Source organism: Nuphar pumila, chromosome 8 (assembly GCF_984573655.1).
Source record: "Nuphar pumila chromosome 8, dmNupPumi1.hap1.1, whole genome shotgun sequence".
Taxonomy (NCBI): Eukaryota; Viridiplantae; Streptophyta; class Magnoliopsida; order Nymphaeales; family Nymphaeaceae; genus Nuphar; species Nuphar pumila.
In genome coordinates this window covers 1576097-1598744 of record NC_143256.1, presented here as the reverse complement: position 1 = coordinate 1598744, position 22648 = coordinate 1576097, and the positions used below count along the sequence as shown (strand labels likewise).

The following is a 22648-nucleotide window of genomic DNA, read 5'->3' as shown; positions in this document are numbered from 1 at the left end:
ACTAACAGTAAGTTTGAGAGTGTAAAACCCGTTAATTTTTATGGGTTCTTTAAAAAAAAAATGATCCATGTTGGATCCAACCGAATCTGGGTGGTCTATTTACAACCCCCCCCCCCACACACACACACACACAGGTGGGTTTCTTTTTAAAAGAAAACCCCGACTCACCCTGATTCTCTCCCTGTCTCTCTCTCTCCCTCACCCAAACCTCCACGTTGGAGCCCCTTACCTCAAATTTGTCTCTCTCTCCCTCTCGTATGCACCGCCTCTCTTCCCTTTGCGTACCCCCTTCACTGGAGCTCTCCCTCTTGCCGGTAAGTTCTCTCTTTCTCTCTCTCGATTTCGCCGGCAGATTTCTTCGACAGGAGGAAGCCGACCTCCTGCCTATTTCGTTTTCTCCGGTAGGAGGGCGCCGTCCTCCTACCTGTTTCATTTTTCGAGCAGGAGGGCACTGCCCTCCTGCCTGTTTCATTTTCTCCGACAGGAGTGTGTCGCCCTCCTGCGTGTTTAAATTTCTCCGGCAGGACGACGTCGCCCTCCGGCCTATTACGATTTCTCTGGCAAGAGGGCACCGCCCTCCTGCCTGGACCTATCTACCGAGCTAAGCTCGGTTCCCTCAATAGAAGGACCAAGCCTAGGATCGGTCATGTCTCATTTAGGGGCCAGACCCAGCTCAGCGTAATAGTCGAGCCCTCTGTCCTCTTTTCTATCTGCGCTCAAAGAGCAGCAGCTCCTAGTGTTGTCCTGAGCATGGTCGAGCCAAGCAAAACGCGGATATCACTAAGCGCAAGCCGGGTTGGTCTAGTACCCCGCACCGACTCGTGAGCACAAAATATCAACTCAATTCCCTGCCGAACCAAACCCGACTTTTTATGCCTCGTTCTGCCTGACTTGGCTTGCTAGCGAAGCCGACCCAACTTCTTGTATCGAGCTCGGCTCGAACTGGATTCAAGTTCGACCCCTGCGACGCAATCGTCGCCTCGTCCGTTAATATAAGGTTTTAACATCATTTTTTATGCAGCACAATAAAATCTTTTTTTTTAGCACTCCACATCGACACAACGAATGAGGCATCCTTATCGAGGCATGAGCCTTTAAGAACCTATGCTCGAAATCATCAGAGATTCGGACCATCTCTGAGGTAGGGGAAAGTTGCATGCAAGAACAATGTCACCCAAAAGGCAGATCAAAATCTATAAGAGTTTACCTCGAAGAAGTTCGGTCTATCGGCCCTGATCTGATACCATATTAAAACATGGCACACGATCTTTGAACCAGGTTTAGCGTAGGAAAAAAGAAAGAGAAGAAGAAGAAGATGGACAAGTTTCCAAAATACATTCCTCAAAGTGGGAAACATGTGGATGCTCTTCTTTTATAATATCCATTTTACATATTCCAGTTTTGACCCCAATGCTTATCTGTAATACAATACAATATGACGGGCAAAACAGTAACACAAGTGTTATACAACAAAAAGGACTATACAAATATGAAATGTGATATGGACCTCAACCGATCCATAAATCAGGTTCATGCCTCAATAGTGAAGCACATTCTCTTATAATAGTGAATATATATCAACAATGAATAGCAAACAATAACAAAATACAAGAATACAAAATTCTAAGGCTTAACAAATTATAATGAATAAATATAACAACTCTATAGCTTAGCAATAAAAAAATCAATGTTAGACAAAGGAAAATCAAAGTTTGTTATGGCTTAGGGTGGCAATGTAAAAAACCTTTTTATCATATAAAAATGGTCCATAATTCACCCGACCCATGTTTTCCACCTACAAAAAATATTCAATAAGCTTATTAGCAATGGTCTTCAATTATTTCTTGTTAAATAAGCTATGGTTCAAGGAATAAAAGAATTAAAGTGATGGTTCAGCTACCACAAATTGCTAATCCATGCATAACAACATGCAACAATAAAATAATTAGTCGAAAAGAAATCATGTTGCTAGATATCAATTGTTTCAAGCTACTAAGATTATTTGTTTCAACACTAACAAATTTTATTTGATAATGAGAAGAATTAAAAGATCTCTCTTGCATAGAAGTTGAAATTGGACAATCTTTGAACATTAGGAGAAAAATAAAAGATAACCAAAATTTTATTCTCTGAAGTTAAGATAAATGTAACATTATGGTTTAGTTACCGAGGTATAGGTATACTTATCGGTGCTTCATTTGTATTTGTTATTTCTTGTATTTTTTTGTTTTCTAGGTATACCGATCAGGTATTTAGTATTTAGATTAAGTATACTTAAAATGTATACTTGTAAGGTTAGAATTGGTATTTTTTAATTTGTATTTGTATGTATTTTTTAGTCATTATTTAATGACTAATATTTTTATAATTATCAAACTATTTTGACCAAGCTAGCCATTAGGCATAGTCCTCTCCTTTTCTATCTCTCACTCCCTTATATAAAGGGTGTGTATGTGTTTAAGTGAGAGGATGGATGTATATTGAGTGTGTGCATGAGTATTGCAGTGGTGTTTTTCTTGTATATTTTTTGTGTTTATTTCTGATCAATAAAATATTTAACTTTTTATATTTTGTTTCTTCTCTTGTATTTGCATAGCTTATTGTATCTATCCAAATGCATCTTTATAATGCATTTGGATTTTATCTCTGTTGATATGTTTAGTTTCTTATGTCTCGGGTTCCGTACCATTTCGTGACAAGGAAAACTATGCTACTAAGCAAACGAACTCTCAAAGATGATGATGGTTCAGCTAGAAGAATTATTTATGTTAATTCATGCAATACAAAATGGAACAATAAAATGACAAGTACTTGAACAGAAAAGCATGAGGCACTAAATCTTTGATTGTTTTAATGCAAACAAATTTTATTTGATAATGGAAGAGATTAAAGTTCTCCATCTATAGAAGTCAAATTACAGAAATTAGAAATTGGTTAATCTACAAAGATTACATAAAAGTAAAAGACAAGTACAAATTTTCATGAACTAGTTAGTACAAGAATTTTTTTTATCTTTTGCTGCACCTTATTCTCTCTTTTGCTTTATTTCCTTCTCATTTTTCCTCCATCCTGCTAGCTATCTTTCTTCTTAATCTTCTTCTTTCTTAATCACTTTTACTATATTCTTGTTATTCAAGGCACTAGCTTAATATTGCGCCAGTATTTCATTTAATAGACCACATCTCTTATATCAAATCTAATGTTGCCTCCCTATTCACTTATGATCTGTCTTAAAAAGAAGGATTGTTTTTTTATTGTGAACATCTCCTTTTACCATGGGTTTGATACATAAATCAAGTTTTCTTGGAGCAAATATTGTTTATGGATTGACTAGGACACTGGGGTGCCACCTTACTTTGACATTACTTTATTTCAGACTTTAATTTCAGAGTTGAGACTTCAGTTTCAGATTTAATTTCATGTTTCCTTTTATTCCCCTCTCACTACTTTGACCCTCTTGATTGATGCCACCCTATCTTGACATTTCTTTGTTTAAGACTAGTTTGAAACTTCAATTACAGATCTAATTCTATTTTCACATTTATTATCTTCTTTTCCCCTTGACTGTCCTTTAGCCTTTTTTGCTTCTTCATAAGTCTCTTTGTCATTAATAATGTCAAATTAGGAAAGTCAATATCAAACTCATGCTACCTAGTTATATCTTCTGGAAGAGTTTATTGCTTCTCCCATTATACACAAGTTTCTTAGGCACATCAATTGGAGACAGCAAGGCACCGTAACTTACTGCCAAAGAAAAGACAGATGGAAGGAATAACAAGATCATTGTGGCTTCAATCCTCTATAAGATGCTTGGCTCACTAAGGTCAAGAATTATTTAGCTGGATTTGTAATATCTCGTATTTTTCATGATTTTTAAAATAAAAAATATAAATTTTAAAATATATATTTATTTAAAATTAATAAAATCATAGAAAAATATATTAAAATATAGGTGATGTCAACTGGGTCTGGGCATGGCCCAGAGCCCACTGACATTAGCTATTTGAGTTAGTTATGATTTGAGAAATTTTCCGTTTTTAACTTTTAAATTCAAGCAAAAATCAAACGAAAATAAGGTTAAATTTAGGCAAAATTCAGAGGAGGAATTCAGTTATGACCACCGTTAGATCCACCACGGAATGTAGATCGCGTTGGCGACATATTTTTCTGAATTCGGATTACAGTTGTCCTGAAAAATGCATTCTTCAAAAATGACGGGCCTCTATTTTTTACCTTTTTCTGAATTTGATCGGATTGGATCCGTTTCGTTTGATCCAAGAGAGTATGGATCTAGACCCAGTCCATGATCCATATTGACTAGGAACTGGTCTAGGTAGGATCCATGTGGATTTGGATCTTGGAACCAAATCTAAATCCGAAATCCATCCATGACCATTTTAAAACTTTAAAATCAACTTTTAAATTAGAGATAGGAAGAGGTAGAGTTCTACCTACGGTAGAACTCTACCCCATAGAGCTTTCCAAAAGGGGGCGATACCCTTTGAAATATTCTTTTGGGATATTAAATTAAATAATAAACAAATAATTAATAAAATAAAAAAAATTAATATATCTATAAGATAAGAGTAGAGTTCTATATGAAGTAGAACTCTACCCATAAGAGGGGTCTACTAGAGGGGACATCACCCCCTATCTATAAGGGTTTAACAAATATAAAAAGGAGGGATATAAGCCTCTTTCTTTAGAATTCATATTCTAGAGAGAGAGAGGTAGAGAGAGAAAAAAAGAACGAAAACTTGGGTGAGGGTTAGAAAAAAAAAGAAACAAAAAAGAGAAAAGAAAGAAAAGGAGAAAAAGAAAAAATAATTTTTTCATATACATCCATCTATTTTTCCGAGTTTTTCACGATACGAATCAAGGTACGGGTTTCTCTCTAATTTCTCACAGAAATGAATATGTATAAATCGATTTGGGCATAGGTTTAGAGGAAAAAAGAAAAATCTGATCTCAAATATATATATATATATATTATTGGATTGTCGATTTCCCTTGTGCATCAAATCTGAAAATATGCATGATTTTGATTTCATATTTGTCGATTTTCGCATGTTCATGGAAATCTGAATATATATATATTCCAAGTTTGTCGATTCTTATAAATCTGAATATATATATATATATATATGTATGTAAATATATATTTTAGGCTGGTCGGTTTTTATAAAACTGAATGTATGTGTGTGATTCGGACTTAACGAGTTTAGCACTCGTACATTTGAATATATGTCTTTGATTCAGATTTACATATATCCATGCATCTGAATACATTTTGTTTTGTCGAGTTACATATAATCATGCTCATACGGTTTTGGGTGCAGAACTGCCGAGTTATATGCTGTTTTGGTTCAGATCTGTCAAATTACATGTTTATGAACCTGAATACATTTTATCTAATTCAGATTTGTCGAGTTATATATATATATATATATATGAATCTGAATATATGTTGTTTGATTCAGACTTGTCGAGTTATATATCTATGCAATCTGAATATATTCTATGGTTCAGATTTTACCGAGTTTCATAAACATGCATCTGAAGCTATTTTGTTCGATTCAGGTTTATTGAGTTGCATATACATGCATCTGAATATATTTCTTTGATTCAGATTTACAGAGTTGCATAATCATGTAGCTGCATATTTGTTTTGATCTGTCAAGTTACATGCTCATGCATCTCAATGTATTGTTTTGATTCCGATTAGTTGAATTACATGCTCATGCATTTACATATAATTATATGTTTCAGTTTTATCGAGTTTATATTCATGTATATATGCAGCCAGCATGTTGTACAGGCTGATATATGCATACTTTTTGGTTTGGCAGACCGATGTACATTATTTTAATCATGTACATGGATCAACCAGCACATGGTACAAGCTGTTATGAGAAAGAGCCTCACACCTATAAATAAATAAACTAGGAATCCTCTCTACAGGGGGACGTCCTTTTCAGAAATAGAAGGAGTTTTGTTTCCTTAAGGAAATAGACTCTTTCTATTCCAATATATATATATATATATATTTTATTATTATCATAATGATCACTTATTATTTTTAATACTTATTTATCCTAACTCATGATTGCACAAACTACCGTGGTATAAAACTCATGAGTCATACTATGAAACTTTGGGAGAGGGTGATTGAGTCTAGGTTGAGGAAGGTTGTCATGATATCGGAGAATCAATTTGGTTTTATGCCTGAAAGATCAACTATGGAAGCTATACATCTTCTTAGACAACTTATTGAAAGATATAGAGAGAGGAACAAAGATTTGCATATGGTTTTTATTGATTTAGAGAAGGCATACGATAGAGTACCTAGGGACGTTCTCTGGTGGACAATGATGAAGAAAGGTGTTTCTCTCAAGTACATTAGTATAATTAAAGATATGTATGAAGGAGTAGTAACCAATGTCCGCACTTGTGGAGGGGTGACAACCAATTTTCCGATAACGGTTGGGTTACATCAAGGATCTGCTTTAAGCCCTTTCCTATTTGCGATAGTGATGGATGAGCTTACGAGATTAATTCAAGAAAATGTACCGTGGTGTATGTTGTTTGTTGATGATATTGTTTTGATTGATGAGTCTAGAGCTGGGGTTAATGCTAAGTTAGAATTATGGAGACAGACATTGGAAGCTAGAGGTTTTAAGTTGAGTAAGAGTAAGACTGAATATATGGAATGTCGGTTTAGTAAGCAACGAAGTAGTGATGGGAGTGTAGTGAAGCTTGGTGAGCAAGAAATACCGGTGAATGATTATTTCAAATATTTGGGATCCATCATTCAAAAGTATGGAGAAATTGATGGAGATGTAAATCATAGGATAAAGGTTGGGTGGATGAAATGGAAAAGTGCAACTGGAGTGCTGTGTGATCGTAGAATGTCATTGTGGTTGAAGGGAAAGTTTTATAGGACGACCATTAGACCCGCTTTACTATATGGTACGGAATGTTGGGCTGCCAAGAGACATCATATTCAAAAAATGAGTGTAGCTGAGATGCGGATGCTTAGATGGATGTGTGGAAATACAATAAAAGATAAGATTCGGAACGAGAAGATACGTAAGAAGGTAGGTGTTGCACCCATTGAAAATAAGATGCGAGAGAATCATTTACGGTGGTTTGGACATATTCGGCGAAGGCCTAATGATGCTCCAGTTAGAAGGTTGGAGAAATGGGAAAATATATTAGTTAAAAGAGGTCGGGGTAGGCCTAGGAAGACTTGGATGGAGATGATAGGAAAGGATATGAATGCTTTGAACCTCACCGAGGACATGGCATTGGATAGAAATGATTGGAGGAAAAGGATTCATGTGGAAGACCCAAAATGAATTTCTTTTTTGGTTCATATCGCTGACCCCAATTGTTTTGGGATGAAGGCGTAGTTGTTGTTGTATTTATCCTAACTCATATGGATCTTGGATCTCAGCCCAATGGGTCCAAGATCCATATTAAATGGGTCTTGGATCTTGACCCAAAGAGTCCAAGATCCATATTTAGATCCATTTAATCGTTACATGGATCTTGGATCTCGACCCATAGGGTCCAAGATCCATATTAAGGTCCATTTCATGTCCACCATTATATTGATTAAATATATTTATTTAATAAAAAAGATTTATTAAAAATTTAAAATTAGGCAAATTAGCAAGATATTACACGGTCAACTATGACCGAGTCCATTTCGGTCCAAAAAAATTGTGTTTTAAGGAGGGGGGCAGTTAGGGCACATTTGCACAAAACACAACTCCCCCGCCCTATTCTCGACCCTTCCTCCGCTCCTCTCGTCCCCGCTCCTCCTCCTCCACCTCCTACCGACGACAACAGTGCAGCAGTCCTCCTCCTACCGACACCCTCGGCGATAGGGTTGCTAGGTTCAGCTCTACGAAAGCCAGGGTTGCTGGGTTCGACTCTGCTGAACCTATCGTTGCTGGGTTCAGCAGTGTTGTTGGGTTCAACACAACCTAAACCCAGGCCTGCTAGTTTATGCCCCTAAATATGATAATTATTTTTATTTCATTAGTAATGCTAACTTAAAAATTGTTGTAGTATATATATCCTCCCCGCACCCAAGTTTTTTTAAAGTGCCACATCGTCGCACCTGCACCAATGTGAAATAGCCATTAGGTCATTCTGACTGTAAAATGGCACATGTTCCCATAACTCCACGTCTTGATGTCCATACTTTCTTGCTTATAGGGTTAAATAACCTTTTTGTCCTTCCGAGTATCCTATAAAGCAACACTTTGCAACCTTTGGGTACAATTTATCTCTAAACTGTAGAAGAACCAAAACAAAGCATGTACTCCGAAATACTCTGAGCATGTCATAAACCGGTTCTTTTCTAAACAGTCTTTTATAGGGAGAGACTTTTCCAACCACCTTGGAGGGCATTCGATTTATCAAGTGCACAGTTGTTCTCACTGCTTTTGCCCAAAACTCCTTGGGAGTTCCACTGTTGAATAGTAGTGTTCCAGCGGTTTTGAGTATGTCTATTCTAACTCTCTACCACCCCATTTTTCTCTGGAGTGTAAGAACAGGTCCTCTGATGCACAATCTCTTATTCAAATATGAATTCATGCAGCGCATTACTTATGCATTCTCCCCTTAGTCAGAATGCAAGGTTTTTATTTTGGCTGCAAACTGGGTCTCAACATATATGCAAAATCATTTAAAATATCAAACAATTCACTTTTATTTCTCATAAAATATATTCATGTATATCTGATAAGATCATCAATAAATATTACAAAATATATAGACCCTCCTTTGGACCCTACAAGGGAAGGATTCGATACATCAGAATGAACTATCTCAAAGGGATGCACAAAATCAATTTTCTTAGAACTAAATGAAAGAGCAAGACTTTTAGACAACCTACAACTTTCACAACACTTAACATCACTATAAACACTATGCTTACTAATGCTTCCAAGTAAAGCAGAGGATAGCATAAACTGAAGCCTAAAACTAGACACATGTCCCAGTCCCCGATGCCACAAAACTGAAGAATCCAAAATTGAAACACCAGCTCTCAAACTCTGATCCAACTGATCCAGAAAGTAAAGATGGCCCCGCCTATGCCCAGTCCCAATCCTCCTCCCTGACGACCGGCCCTACACATAACAACCATCAGGGGTGAAGATTATATCACAGTTATACTGGATGATTTTGCTAACTGTTGAGAGTAAGAGGTTATTTGAAATTTTAAGTTAATGAGGGACTTATATGTAATTTCTCCTTTTTGGCATCTCTCTATTTAACATAGAGAGTAGCCCTAATATTAGATTAACGAGTTCTCCTTTTCTAAACAACTCTCTCTCTCTCTCTCTCTCTCTCTCTCTCTCTCTCTCTCTAGGGTTCGGTGCATCTCATATATTCTTCAACATGGTATCAGAGCACTGATCTCGGGAGCGTGATCGATCGTGATCAATCTGCTATCGATCTACACCAACGAGAAAAATATTGGAATCAGGTGTGTATTATATTTTTTTTCGTAAGATCTGATAACAGATCTGGTGTCTGACTATGGTCATGACCCAGATCTGTCATCAGATCTAAGAGACATCGTGGGTGTGTGTCTTCAGGTCTCGCAGTCGTAACCCTTGAGCCCTTGAGTTCCACCATTCTTCCTTAAAACAGATGCCGTGATTTTTGGGCTTGGGAGCAGCGAAAATCTCTTTTCATATGTTGCTATTTGTGATCGAGCTCGAGATGTGCTGCTGCCGTGATTTTTTTTATCGTGTCCCCTGAAGAAATGAGATTCCTCTTTTTGGTTGTCGTGCTTTATTCGTCTGGGAGCAGCAGCTGTCGTGATTTACAGCACCTGTCAATATGATTTCAGCAGTCGTGATTCCCTGTTGTGTCGTGATTTTTTTTATGTTGTGAAAGAAGCATGTTAGTATTAGTTGTGTTAATGTCGTGGAAGCAGCAGGCGTGAGTCTCTGCTGTGTTGAAAAATATCTTGTTTATGTGAAAGTTATTCTCCTGTCGTGGGATTCTGTGTTGGGCAGCAGGCGTGATTCCCTGCTGTGTTGGAAAATATCCCTGTTTATGTGAAAGTTTTTTATGTTGTCGTGGGATTCTGTGTTGGGCAGCAGGCGTGATTCCCTTCTGTGTTGGAAAATATCCCTGTTTATGTGAAAATTTTTCTGCTGTCGTGGGGTTCTGTGTTGGGCAGCAGGCGTGATTCCCTGCTGTGTTGGAAAATATCCCTGTTTATTGGTTGTTGTTCATTACTGTCGTGGCATTCTGTGTTGGGTACAGCTGCTGGTTGTCATATTGGCTGACGCGTGATTCTAAAATTTGTTGTTCAAGTGAGTGAATTTTTTTTTGCAGCTGAAATAGTATTAAATCTTCAGTATGGCTGAAACTTCGAAATGTGATTCCAAAATTGAACATATTGGGGAGTATAAGGCTTTTGCCAATCCCTTCTCGTACGGCTCTTCTGTAAGGTTGAATGAAACTAACTATGCCAGGTGGTCCAGAACTTTTATGATGTCGGTATCTGGACATCGTAGAAAACATATTTTGTTGGAAGACGAACCCACTCAAAAAGTGGGAAAATATGTTACTTAGGATGAAGATAATGACATAGTTATGTCATGGATCATGAACAGTGTCGAACCCCATATTGCAGATGGTTTAATTTACTACAATACAACCAAACAGATGTGGGACAATCTTTGAGATACGTACTCACAAGAGACTAATGTGAGTCGTATCCTGCAAGTAGAACAGGAGATATATAATTTACAACAGGGAGATCAGACCTTGGCCCAGTATTATGCCTCCGTCAAGGCTGCGTTTGAAAGACTTAATGCTCACAGGCCTCTTTGTTGCTCGAAGCAAAAGGATCATCAAGAACAAACTATGGTTGCTCAGTTTCTTACAGGTCTATCCTCAGAATTCTCTGTTGCAAAAGTCCAAATGTTAATTGGATCAGATGTACCTACTCTTCCTGATGCATATAATCGTCTGAGTAGACTTGGAATCTCTCTTCCACAATCTCAGCCTGTGACTCAATCATCTGCTCTAGTTGTCTCCTATGGTTATGAGCGTGGAAATCTTCAGAATATCAGAGGATGAGGTCGTGGACGAGGTATGGGGGAGGCAGAGGAAAGCTTCAATGTACATTCTGTGGAAAATCTGGACATCTAAAAGATCGTTGCTGGGATAAGCATGGTAGGCCAACCACTTCTTCAACAAAGCCATATGCTCCTAAAGCAAATGTAACTACACTAGAAGCAACAAATTTACATGATAATATCTCTGCAAGTGACAGTATCACCCTCAGTCGAGCTGAATATGATGAGCTGATAGCTCTTCGCCCCGTGAGCTCCGCCCCTCCTGCAGCCGGTTTTGCCTACTCAACAGGGAATCATCTGCCCCAAATAACAGTAAGTGGATTATTGACTTTGGTGCATCCAGATACTTGTGTGAAAATTCGCTTGTTTTTTCAGATCTAAAGGATATTACTATTCATCGAGGAGTCTCATTAGCCGATGGGAGTTCCTCACCGATTGTTGGTCAGGGAAACATTTCTATATCCTCCTCCTTTAAGTTGAAAAATATTCTTCATGCTCCCAACTTTCCTCAAAGTTTACTCTTTGTTAGCTGTCTTACAAAAGAATTAAACTGTAGAGTGATATTTGATCCGATGGGTTGTCACTTTCAAGATTTGCTAACGGAGAAGAACATTGGTGGAGGCTATGAAGAAAATGGAGTCTACTACCTACATCATCCAGTGGGGACTGTTCATGCAGCAGTGGAACACTCATCCAGTCCTGTTCAGTGGCATCGACGTCTTGGTCATCCTTCATTGTCAAAGCTCTGTTCTGTCTTTCCTCAAATTCCTTCCACTATATCATTTCAGTGTGAAGCATGTCAGTTGGGCAAGCATCATCGAAGTTCGTTCCCTTCAAGTCAGAGTCAGTCTAGTCATAAAGTCTTTGAACTTCTTCATGCAGATGTATGGGGTCCTAGTAAGATTCTTACTAGGACTCAGTGTCGATATTATCTTGTTATTGTTGATGACTTCTCTAAGTTGTTATGGGTGTTTTTAATAAAGGAACAATCTGAAGTTCCAAGTATTATCCAATCCTTAATTTTTGAAATAAAAACTTAGTTTGAATCTATTGTCAAGATTGTTCGCACTGATAATGCTCTTGAGTTTAAATCAAAACTTCTGTTACAATTTTACCAAGATCATGGCATTCAACCCCAAACTTCCTATGCCTATTCATCGCATCAAAATGGGGTGGCTGAGCGAAAACGCCGGCACCTGCGTGATGTTGTCAGGACCATTATGATTCAATCCAATGTTCCTGCGTTATATTGGGGTGATGCGATTACCACTGCTTGTTATCTGATCAACTGCATGCCTTCATCTTCTGTGGGTGATCAAATTCCATTACATGTCCTAAAACCTAATGCCCCACTCTTCTCTTTCTCACCAAAAATATTTGGATGAGTTTGTTTTGTACACAAACTTGGTCCTGACCGTGATAAATTATCTGCTCAAGCTACAAAGTGCATATTTATAGGTTATCCAAAAAAATCAAAAGGGATATCGATGTTATGATCCTATTTCTCGCAGAGAGTATGTCAGTGCAGATGTATCTTTCTTGGAATCCACTCCATATTTCTCTAGTTCTGGTTCCCCGCTGCAGGTTAGTCTAGCTGACCCTTTTCCCTTACCTATACCTCCTTTTCCTTTGGAATTTGTGCCCTTGGTACCTAATCAAACTTCATCCTCTTCACGATTTAATAATCCTCCATTGGTATATGTACGTAGAGCTCCACCTCTGCCCGTGCCTCCACCATCTTCTTCTCCTGAGGTAAGTACTACTAACAACAGTGATCTTCATGATGATGATAACAGGCCAATTGCTTTACGCAAGGGGACACGACAATGTACCTTATATCCCATATCTCATTTTGTCTCCGATGTCAAAATTGGAAATCAGATGAAAAATTTTATTTCAGCCCTATCTGCTGAAACGATTCCTCTGAACTATCACCAGGCAGAGCTAGATAACCGCTGGAAGCTGGCTATGCAAGAAGAAATGGATGCTTTAGTGTCTCAACAAACATGGGATTTAGTTGATCCCCCAGTAGATGCTGACATTGTTGGATGCAAACGGGTATATACAATAAAGTACAAATCAGATGGATCTATTGAAAGGTACAAGGCCAGATTAGTAGCAAAAGGATATACTTAGACATATGGTATTGATTTTTTTGAAACCTTTTCTCCTCTTGCACGAATGGGCACCATTCGTCTTGTTCTCTCAGTAGTTGTTCATCATGGTTGGAGCTTATGTTAATTAGATGTGAAGAATGCGTTTCTATATGGGGATCTATCTGAGACTGTTTTCATGCAACAACCTCCAGGTTTCGAGGTTGAGGGGGAGTGTCAGAAGGTGTGTAGATTGAAAAAGGCAATTTATGGCTTGAAACAAAGCCCTCGTGCATGGTTTCAAAAGTTGTTTGAAGTGATATCACGCTTTGGCTTCAACAGGCCAGCGGCATGTCATACACTATTTATCAAGAAAACTAACTCAGTCATAGTTGTTATGGTGGTATATGTGGATGACATCATTCTTACACGAGACGATGTGAAAAATATTAAAGCCACTAAGGCTCATCTTTAAAAACACTTTGTTACAAAAGACCTTGGTCCACTCAGATACTTTCTGCATATAGAAGTTGCCAGGAACCGTGAAGGGATGGTTTTGTCTCAACCAAAGTATGTTCTTGACTTATTAAAGGAAACGAGAATGTTGGGAGCTAAACCAGCAAATATTCCCATGGACCATAAAGTTCAGTTGTTTCAAGAAGGGTCAAAATCGGTTGATAGCAAAAGTTATCGCTCACTAGTAGGGAAGCTACTGTATGTAACTGTTACCAGATCGGATATTGCTTTAGCAGTAAGCAAAGTTAGCCAGTTTATGAACAAACCAACTAAGGTACACTGGAATGCAGCTATAATGATTCTCAGGTATATAAAATCTTCTCCTGGAAAAGGGTTATTGTTCAGGAAAGGTGGTAATCTGAAGATAGTGGCCTATTCTGATGCTGCCTATACAAGATCTATAGTGGATAGAAAATCTACCACAGGATTCTGTGTGTTTCTGGGAGACAACCTGATTTCATGGAGAAGTAAGAAGCAAAATGTGGTTTCTAGATCGAGTGCAGAATCAGAATATAGGGCTATGGCCCAAACAACTGTTGAATTGATGTGGGTTTGTACTGTTCTTTATGACCTTCAGGTGAAGGTTTCCTCTCCTATGACCATGATGTGTGATAATAAGGTTGCCACATATATAGCGAACAATCCTGTCTTTCATGAGAGAACAAAGCACATTGAGGTTGATTGTCACTATGTAAGAGATATGGTTCAAGCTGGTTATATCTCTACCAAATATCTAAAGTCGGAGGACCAAGTTGCAGATATGTTTACAAAGCCTCTTGCTAGACCAAATTTCTCAAAATGTTGTGACAAGCTGAGCATGATTGATATCTATGCTCCAGCTTGAGGGGGAGTGTTGAGAGTAAGAGGTTATTCAAAATTTTAAGTTAATGAGGGACTTATATGTAATTTCTCCTTTTTTGGCATCTCTCTATTTAACATAGAGAGTAGCCCTAATATTAGATTAACGAGTTCTCCTTTTCTAAACAGTCGTCTCTCTCTCCTCTCTCTCTCTCTCTCTACCTAGGGTTCGGTGCATCTCATATATTCTTCAACACTAACAAAAAGTAAGTTCATGGCGAGAGAAGGAACAAGAAATACTTCAAGAACATTAAGTTTTTCACATGGATTGGACTCAAATGTAACAGAACCAACGTTTAAAATAGACATTATAGATATTAGAATATGGATCGGATATGGATCCCGTAGAGGATCCATATCACGTGTATGTTTATGTAATATATATTACCCAATATAGGGCAGTTTTGTCCATGTAAAAGAGTTGTAACCCTATTAAACTTAATAGTATTTTAGTGCAGCCAATTAAGATTGGAGTGGCTGCTGATTCCCAACAAGAACTCGAGTTCTCTTTCTCCTCTCTCCCTCTCCTTCTCATTTCTCGATTCTTGCAGCAGTTTTATCATGGTATCAGAGCAGCGACAACTCTGGGCATAAAAAGGGTCTTCATCGGGAACGAGAAAAGTTGCTACCTCCTCCTCGTCATCAGGTTTTCTTCCTTTCTGTCTCATGCAAAGGCTTCACGCGACTTCTGGTCACAAGAACCTCGTCTGGTCACCCGAGTCTTTTGGTTTTATTCCACGCAACTTATTCTTGTCATGTGAACCTCATCTGATCACGTCAGCCGCGCGTTTGTCCTGTTTCACGCATCTGTGATCACGTGAGCCGCGTGTTTTTTTGTTTCACGCCTTCCCTTATCTCAGTCCTCATCTAATCATGTCAGCCGCGTGTTTTCCTGTTTCACGCCTTCTTTCCTCATTTGCTCAAGCACGCAGAAGCAGAGTCCTTGCATCCTTCTTCACCTGCTCCAGATCTGCTTGAATCATATCAGCGTCTTCTCATCTGTTTTTGTCTATGTTTCTTCATCTCCCAGATCTGATTGAATCAGATCTGCTGTACACCCTACACAGATTTATTGTCATAAAGTTGTTTTCTCTTACTTGATTCTTCAAAATTCTGTCGTGACATGATTTTCTTTGTGTGCCGAGTTTTGTCGTAAAGTTGTTTTCTGTCATAAGTCTGGAAATGGATAGTTCAGTCAACTCGGGGCTTTCCTCCAATTTCCTTGGGCAGCTAGTTTCCGAAAAATTGAATACCAACAACTGTTTGACTTAGAAACGCCAGATTACTCCTTTCATCCGAAGCCAAGATCTTTCAGGTCACTTGGATGGCTCCACTCCAACACCTCCAGAATTTATCACACAAGAAGCAAAAGAGGATGGAAGTTAACCAAACATTATTTATAATCCTACTTTTGTTACTTGGATGAAGTGCGATCAAACTCTCATCGCGTACATCACATTATCACAAGAAGTATTAGTTTCTGTTGAAAGAAGCACCAAACCCTAGGTAGAGAGAGAGATAGAGGGAAAGATAGAAGAGAGAGAGAGAGAGTGAGAGGGAGAGACGGTTGCATAGAGAAAACACGTTCACTCTATTATTAGGGCTTCTCTCTATGTTAAATAGAGAGAGGCTAAAAAGAATAATTACATCTAAGCCCATTATAAAAAAATAATTTCAAATAGCCTCTAATATAAAAAGACTTAACTTAAAACCACCTATTCTCAACAATATAAACTTAAAACTTAAAACCTCTTAATCTCAACACTCCCCCTCAAGCTGGAGCACAGATATCAATCATGCTCAGCTTGTCACAACATTTTGAGAAATTTGGTCTCGCCAGGGCTTTGGTAAAAACATCCGCTACTTGATTTTCGGAAGATACATGATCGGTGAAGATAAACCCAGCTTGAACCAGATCACGAACATAGTGACAATCAACTTCAATATGTTTAGTCCTTTCATGAAACACTGGGTTGTTGGCAATATATGTAGCTGACCTATTGTCACACATCATCAACATAGGAAGGGATACTTTCTCCTGAAGCTCGGTCAAGACTGATTTTACCCACATAATCTCAGCTGCAGTCTGGGCCATTGCTCGGTATTCAGATTCAACACTCGACCTGGCTACAACGGTTTGTTTCTTACTCCTCCAGGTAACAAGATTTTCTCCCACAAACACACAAAATCCAAATGTTGACTTCCTATCTTCGACAAATCCCGCGTAATCTGCGTCAGTGTAAGCAACCACATCCAAAGATGGATTTCGTTTAAACAACAGACCTTTACCAGGAGATGACTTTAAATACCGAAGAACCATCATAGCTGCATCCCAGTGAACTTTTGTAGGTTTGTCCATGAACTGACTGATTTTACTCACGGCTAATGAAATGTCAGGTCTAGTAACAGTCACATATAGCAACTTACCCACCAAGGATATAAAGCTGGCATTATCCACATAGTCAGACTTCTCATCGAACATGTGAGTTTTGGGATCCATTGGAATATTAGTTGGCTTAGCTCCTAGCATTCCAGTCTCTTTTAATAAGTCTAACACATAGTTTCTTTGAGACAACATTAAGCCGTCTTTGTTTCTTGCAACCTCGATACCTAGAAAATATCGAAGGTGACCAAGATCTTTAGTAACAAAGTGCTTCTGAAGATGATCTTTTGTTGTAGAAATATCTTGGGCACTGCTCCTTGTTAATATGATGTCATCGACATATACCACCATAACAACAATTCCAGTACTGGTTTTCTTGATAAACAAGGAATGATCTGAAGCTGACCTGACAAATCCAAAGCTCGACATTACCTCAAATAATTTGTGAAACCATGCCCGCGGACTCTGCTTCAAGCCATAAATAGTCTTCTTCAACTTGCACACCTTCTAACACTCCCCCTGAACCTCGAAGCCTGGGGGTTGTTGCATGTAGACAGTTTCATGCAAATCCCCATATAAAAAGGCATTCTTGACATCCAACTGAAACAAGGGTCATCCATGGTGCACAGCAATAGAAAGAACGAGACAAATAGTGCCAAGACGAGCAACTGGGGAGAAAGTTTCAAAAAAGTCAACCCCATAAGTCTGAGTGTAGCCTTTTGCAACCAACCGGGCTTTGTACCGTTCAATCGACCCATCCGAGTTATATTTAATGCTATATACCCATTTGCAGCCTACAATATTTGCATTTGTGGGAGGATCAACCAAGTCCCAAGTGCCTTGAGACCATAGGGCATCCATCTCATCACGCATAGCCTGCATCCAGTTAGAGTAGACTAGAGCTTGATTGTGATGAAGTGGAACAGAGGAGGCAGACAGAGCAAAAATAAAATTCTTCATAGATGCCCCAAGATTAACTTCTGAAACAAATTGCGAGATGGGATAAAGAGTGCACTGTCTCTTTCCCTTGCGCAGAGCAATGGGAAGATCATCATCAGAAGTAGGGACAACAGTATGCTCAGAAATACTTACCTGAGGAGAAGGAGATAATGGCGGCATGGAGGTAGGAGGTACCCTGTGAGTGTATACTATGAGAGGGTTTCAGAAGCGAGACACACCAGACGATGGAGCAAAGGACTGAGGAGGAAGCGACTCTAACGGAAAGGGAGGAATCGACAGAGGAAGGATATCACCAAGGCTCTCCTGTAATCTTGGAGTAGTACTTGAAAAATAAGGAATAGACTCAAAGAAGGTAACGTCCGCACTGACATACTCTTTATGAGATATAGGGTCGTAGCAGCGATAGCCTTTTTGGTTCTTAGGATACTCAAGGACAACACATTTAATAGACTGTGCAGCAAGTTTATCTCGATCAGGACCCAACTTATGCACAAAACACACACATCCAAAAACTTTAGGGGGGATAGGGAAGAGAGGAGCCTCTGGATGGAGAATTTGAATTGGTATCTGGTCTTCTACAGAGCTTGACGACATGCGATTTATAAGAAAACCGGCTGTCAAAACCGCATCACCCCAGTAAGAAGCAGGCATATTGGATTGAATCATAAGGCACCGAGCAACATTGAGGATTTGTCTATGTTTCCTCTCAGCCACCCCATTTTGCTGGGAGGTATGGGGACATGTAAATTGAGGTTGAATCCCATTAGCAGATTAGAATTGAAGTAAGTCTTTGGATTCGAACTCAAGAGCATTATCAGTGCGAACAATTTTAACACATACATCAAATTGAGTTTTTATCTCCGCAATTAAAGATTCAAGAATGACAGGACCTTGAGACCGATTTTTTAACAGGAACACCCACGATAACCTTGAGAAGTCATCAACAATAACTAGATAATAACGACACTGAGACCTATTCGGAATTCTACTCGGACCCCACACATCGACATGAAGAAGATCAAACAATCCTTGACTTGACGGACTCTGACTAGTGGGGAAAGAGCTTCGACAATGTTTTCCTAATTGACATGTTTCACACTGAAAAAAAACTGAGGGAGGTATATGAGGAATGACACGACGAAGTTTTCTTACTGGAAGGTGGCCCAAACGATGATGCCACAATAGAGGACTTGAGGATGATGTACTAGCAGAATAGGCCGAAACTTCTGGTTGGTATAGGTAATACAGACCACCTTCCTTATACCTGCCACCAATCTTTCTCCCCGTCAGCAAGTCCTGAAAGGTGCACCCCATAGGATCAAAAATCACTCTACAATTCAAATCTTTTGTCATTCGACTGACGGATAGTAAATTCTGTGGAAACAAAGGAGCATGAAGAACATGCGACAATTGAAGAGTAGGAGTAATAGACATGCTTCCCTGCCCTACAATTGGGGAAGAACTACCATCAGCAAGACGTACCCCTTTTTGACCAGTCACAGGTTTTAAACCCAAAAAATTACTCGAATTTCCGCACAAGTGACCAAATGCTCCAGAATCAATGATCCACCTATCACCTTGACCAGATAGGCCATCACCAGACGAGCACACAACCTTCGCAACAGAAGACTTCGAAGTGGATGATCGTAAAGCAAGGAGCTCGTCATATTCAACCCTGCTAAGTGTTACATAATCATTGGAGGAATCTGCATCTGATTTAACCACTAGAGCCATAATATAAACTAATTGGCTAGATTCACAAAATGAAGGAGCAACTACACGCGCACACCCACAATCAACTATGAACCCGACTATATCAAGTTTTGACTTCACTAATGAAATCTGAGAAATACGACCTGCTACTATTCAGATCCAAACTTAAAAAAAAAAAAAATTAAAGAAACTTGACCTGCACCTTCCACCTCAATCGCGGATGGCTATTGGTTGCAAATCAAGATCACACATCCAACACGATAAAGATGTGTCTGATTTTCAAACTATCACACATCAGTTTTCCGCGACTACACAGTTTTCCACACCAGAGATAAAATTTGGACAGGCTTCAAGCGACACAGGGAATAGCGTGTGTTATCATCACGCATCAGCCACTAAGACAACCAGTAGCAGAACTCAACACAGAATCCCTCGACAAAAAAATTCCCACAAACAAAATATTTTCCCACACTGCAGGGAATCACGCATGCTGCTTCAAAAAAAAATTAACATGTTGCTTTCACAGCACACACGTTCCAAAGATATTTTTGCAATAAGTTAACATGCTGCTTTTACAGCACACACTTTCCAGCCAAACAGATCACGACACAACAAGGAATCACGACTGCTAATATTCATCTTCATCTAGATTCACAACCAGCGATAACTTGAGCACGCAGAAACATAGACCTTCAAAGAACTCAGCAACAATACAGTGCAGGAACCACGATACTCCCAGCCATATACTCACAGAAACCACGACAATAAACAAACTCGACAACAATACAGTGCAGGAAATTACAGCATCACAACAGAGATAAACTCAGCAAGAATCACGGCAGGGAACCACAACAAGGAATCACAACAAGGGATCACGGCATCACAGCAGAAAATCAGGGCAGAAAATCTCGGCAGGGATAAAAACTCGGCAACTGGGAATCTAAAAAAGAAAAGACACGCATCCTGCTTCCTTAGATCTGATGACAGATCTCCAGATCTGTCATCAGATCTTACACAGAAACCTAACCAGCTGACCTTATTAACAGACGCTTTTCGATCACGCTCCCACGATAGTTTGATCACGATCAATCACGCTCCCACGATCGATGGCTCTGATACCAGGTTGAAAGAAGCACCAAACCCTAAGTAGAGAGATAGATAGAGGGAAAGATAGAAGAGAGAGAGAGAGAGAGGGAGAGACGGCTGCACAGAGAAAACACGTTCACTCTATTATTAGGGCTTCTGTCTTCTTATCATCCGAAATTCCAGACTTGGAACAAATGTCAGCAGCAAGTTTTATCTGAGAGAGAATATACCCTCGGAGAGAGTATGCTACTTCAATACCTAAAAAATATCTTAAGAAACCAAGATCAGACATATCAAAATTTTCTTTTAAAACTTTCTTAATATCATGGATTCTTTGCTCATCACTTCCAATGATGATCATATCATCAACATACAGTAGTAAAATAACTACTGAAGACCCTGCACTTTTCACAAACAACGCAGTGTCAGTATAACATGAACGAAAATTTAAGCTAGTCATTACATTGCTAAATTTGTCATGCCAAGCCTTTGGAGCTTGCTTTAAACCATACAGTGCCTTTTTAAGTTTGAGAATTTTATTTTCACCAATAGATACTCCTGGTGGAGGATCCATATAAACCTCTTCACTTAACTCACCATTAAGAAAAACGTTATTAACATCTAATTGGTAGATAGGCCAGTTTCTAACAGATGCAACCGCAATAAAAGTCCTAACACTAGTCATTCTAGCTACGGGAGCGAAGGTTTTTTCATAATCTATACTGTATTCTTGAGCGTATCCTTTGGCTACCAACCCAGCTTTATAACGTTCTAATGACCCATCACTTTTAGTTTTAATTTTGAAGACCCATCTACATCCAATAGATTTCTTTCCAGTGGGTAATGAGGTTATTTCCCAAGTTTTAGCCTTTTCAAGAGAACTAAGTTCTAGTTTCATGGCTTCAACCCACTGAGGAATGTTTTTGGCTTCATTATAATGTGACGGTTCATGATAAGAGTGTAATACAAATAGACATGCCCTATAATTAGGTGTTAGTGACTCATAGGAAACTAACCTATTAGGAGGATTGGAGATTCGGCTGGATCTCCTTAAAGAGGTTTCTTCTATGTTGGAATCTTGAGAATATTTTTTTAGAGCACTTATGGGAACATGTTGACCACGCCTAACATAGGTTTGAATTGACCTATTTTCAAAATCATTACTTTCATTTTCAATATTATTAAGAGGAATATCCTCTAAATGAGATGTAAATCATAGGATAAAGGTTAGGTGGATAAAATGGAAGAATGCAACTGGAGTATTGTGCGATCGTAGAATGCCATTGCGGTTGAAGAGAAAGTTTTATAGGACGACTATTAGGCCCGCTTTACAATATAGTACGGAATGTTGGGCTGCCAAGAGACATCATATTCAAAAATGAGTGTAGTTGAGATGCGTATGCTGAGATGGATGTGTGGAAATACAATAAAAGATAAGATTCGAAACGAGGAGATACGTAAGAAGGTAGGTGTTGCATCCATTGAAAATAAGATGAGAGAGAATCGTTTACGGTGGTTTGGACATATTCGGCGAAGGCCTAATGATGCTCCAGTTAGAAGGATGGAGAAATGGGAAAATATATTAGTTAAAAGAGGTCGGGGTAGGCCTAGGAAGACATGGATGGAGGTGATAAGAAAGGATATGAATGCTTTGAACCTCACCGAGGACATGGCATTGGATAGAAATGAATGGAGGAAAAGGATTTATGTCGAAGACCCATAATGATTTTCTTTGTTGGTTCATATCGCCGACCCCAATTGTTTTGGGATGAAGGCGTAGTTGTTGTTGTTGTTGTTGTTGTTGTATCCTCTAAATCATTAGAAACTTCTTCTTCGTGAGGAGTCACATCTTCTTGAGAGAGAAAATCAAATAAGAAAGCATATTCGCTTTCATCAATATCTTTAGTTTTCTCAAAGTCGTTTTC

The 22648-nt window shown here is 38.8% G+C and overlaps 1 protein-coding gene across 3 annotated transcripts in view; it reads right to left on the bottom strand.

The window, feature by feature from the left end:
- The window catches only part of BGAL17 (beta-galactosidase 17), a 241616-nt gene that overhangs the window by 99606 nt on the left and 119362 nt on the right, over positions 1-22648 (bottom strand). For 2 of the 3 annotated variants that reach the window (XM_090015937.1, XM_090015939.1), the window contains exon 15: positions 1745-1795. The exons of the other annotated variant lie outside the window; for it this stretch is intronic. In XM_090015937.1, the coding sequence (XP_089872063.1) occupies positions 1745-1795 (51 nt within the window). The remainder of the gene's footprint in view (positions 1-1744; positions 1796-22648) is intronic. 3 annotated transcript variants of the gene reach the window in all.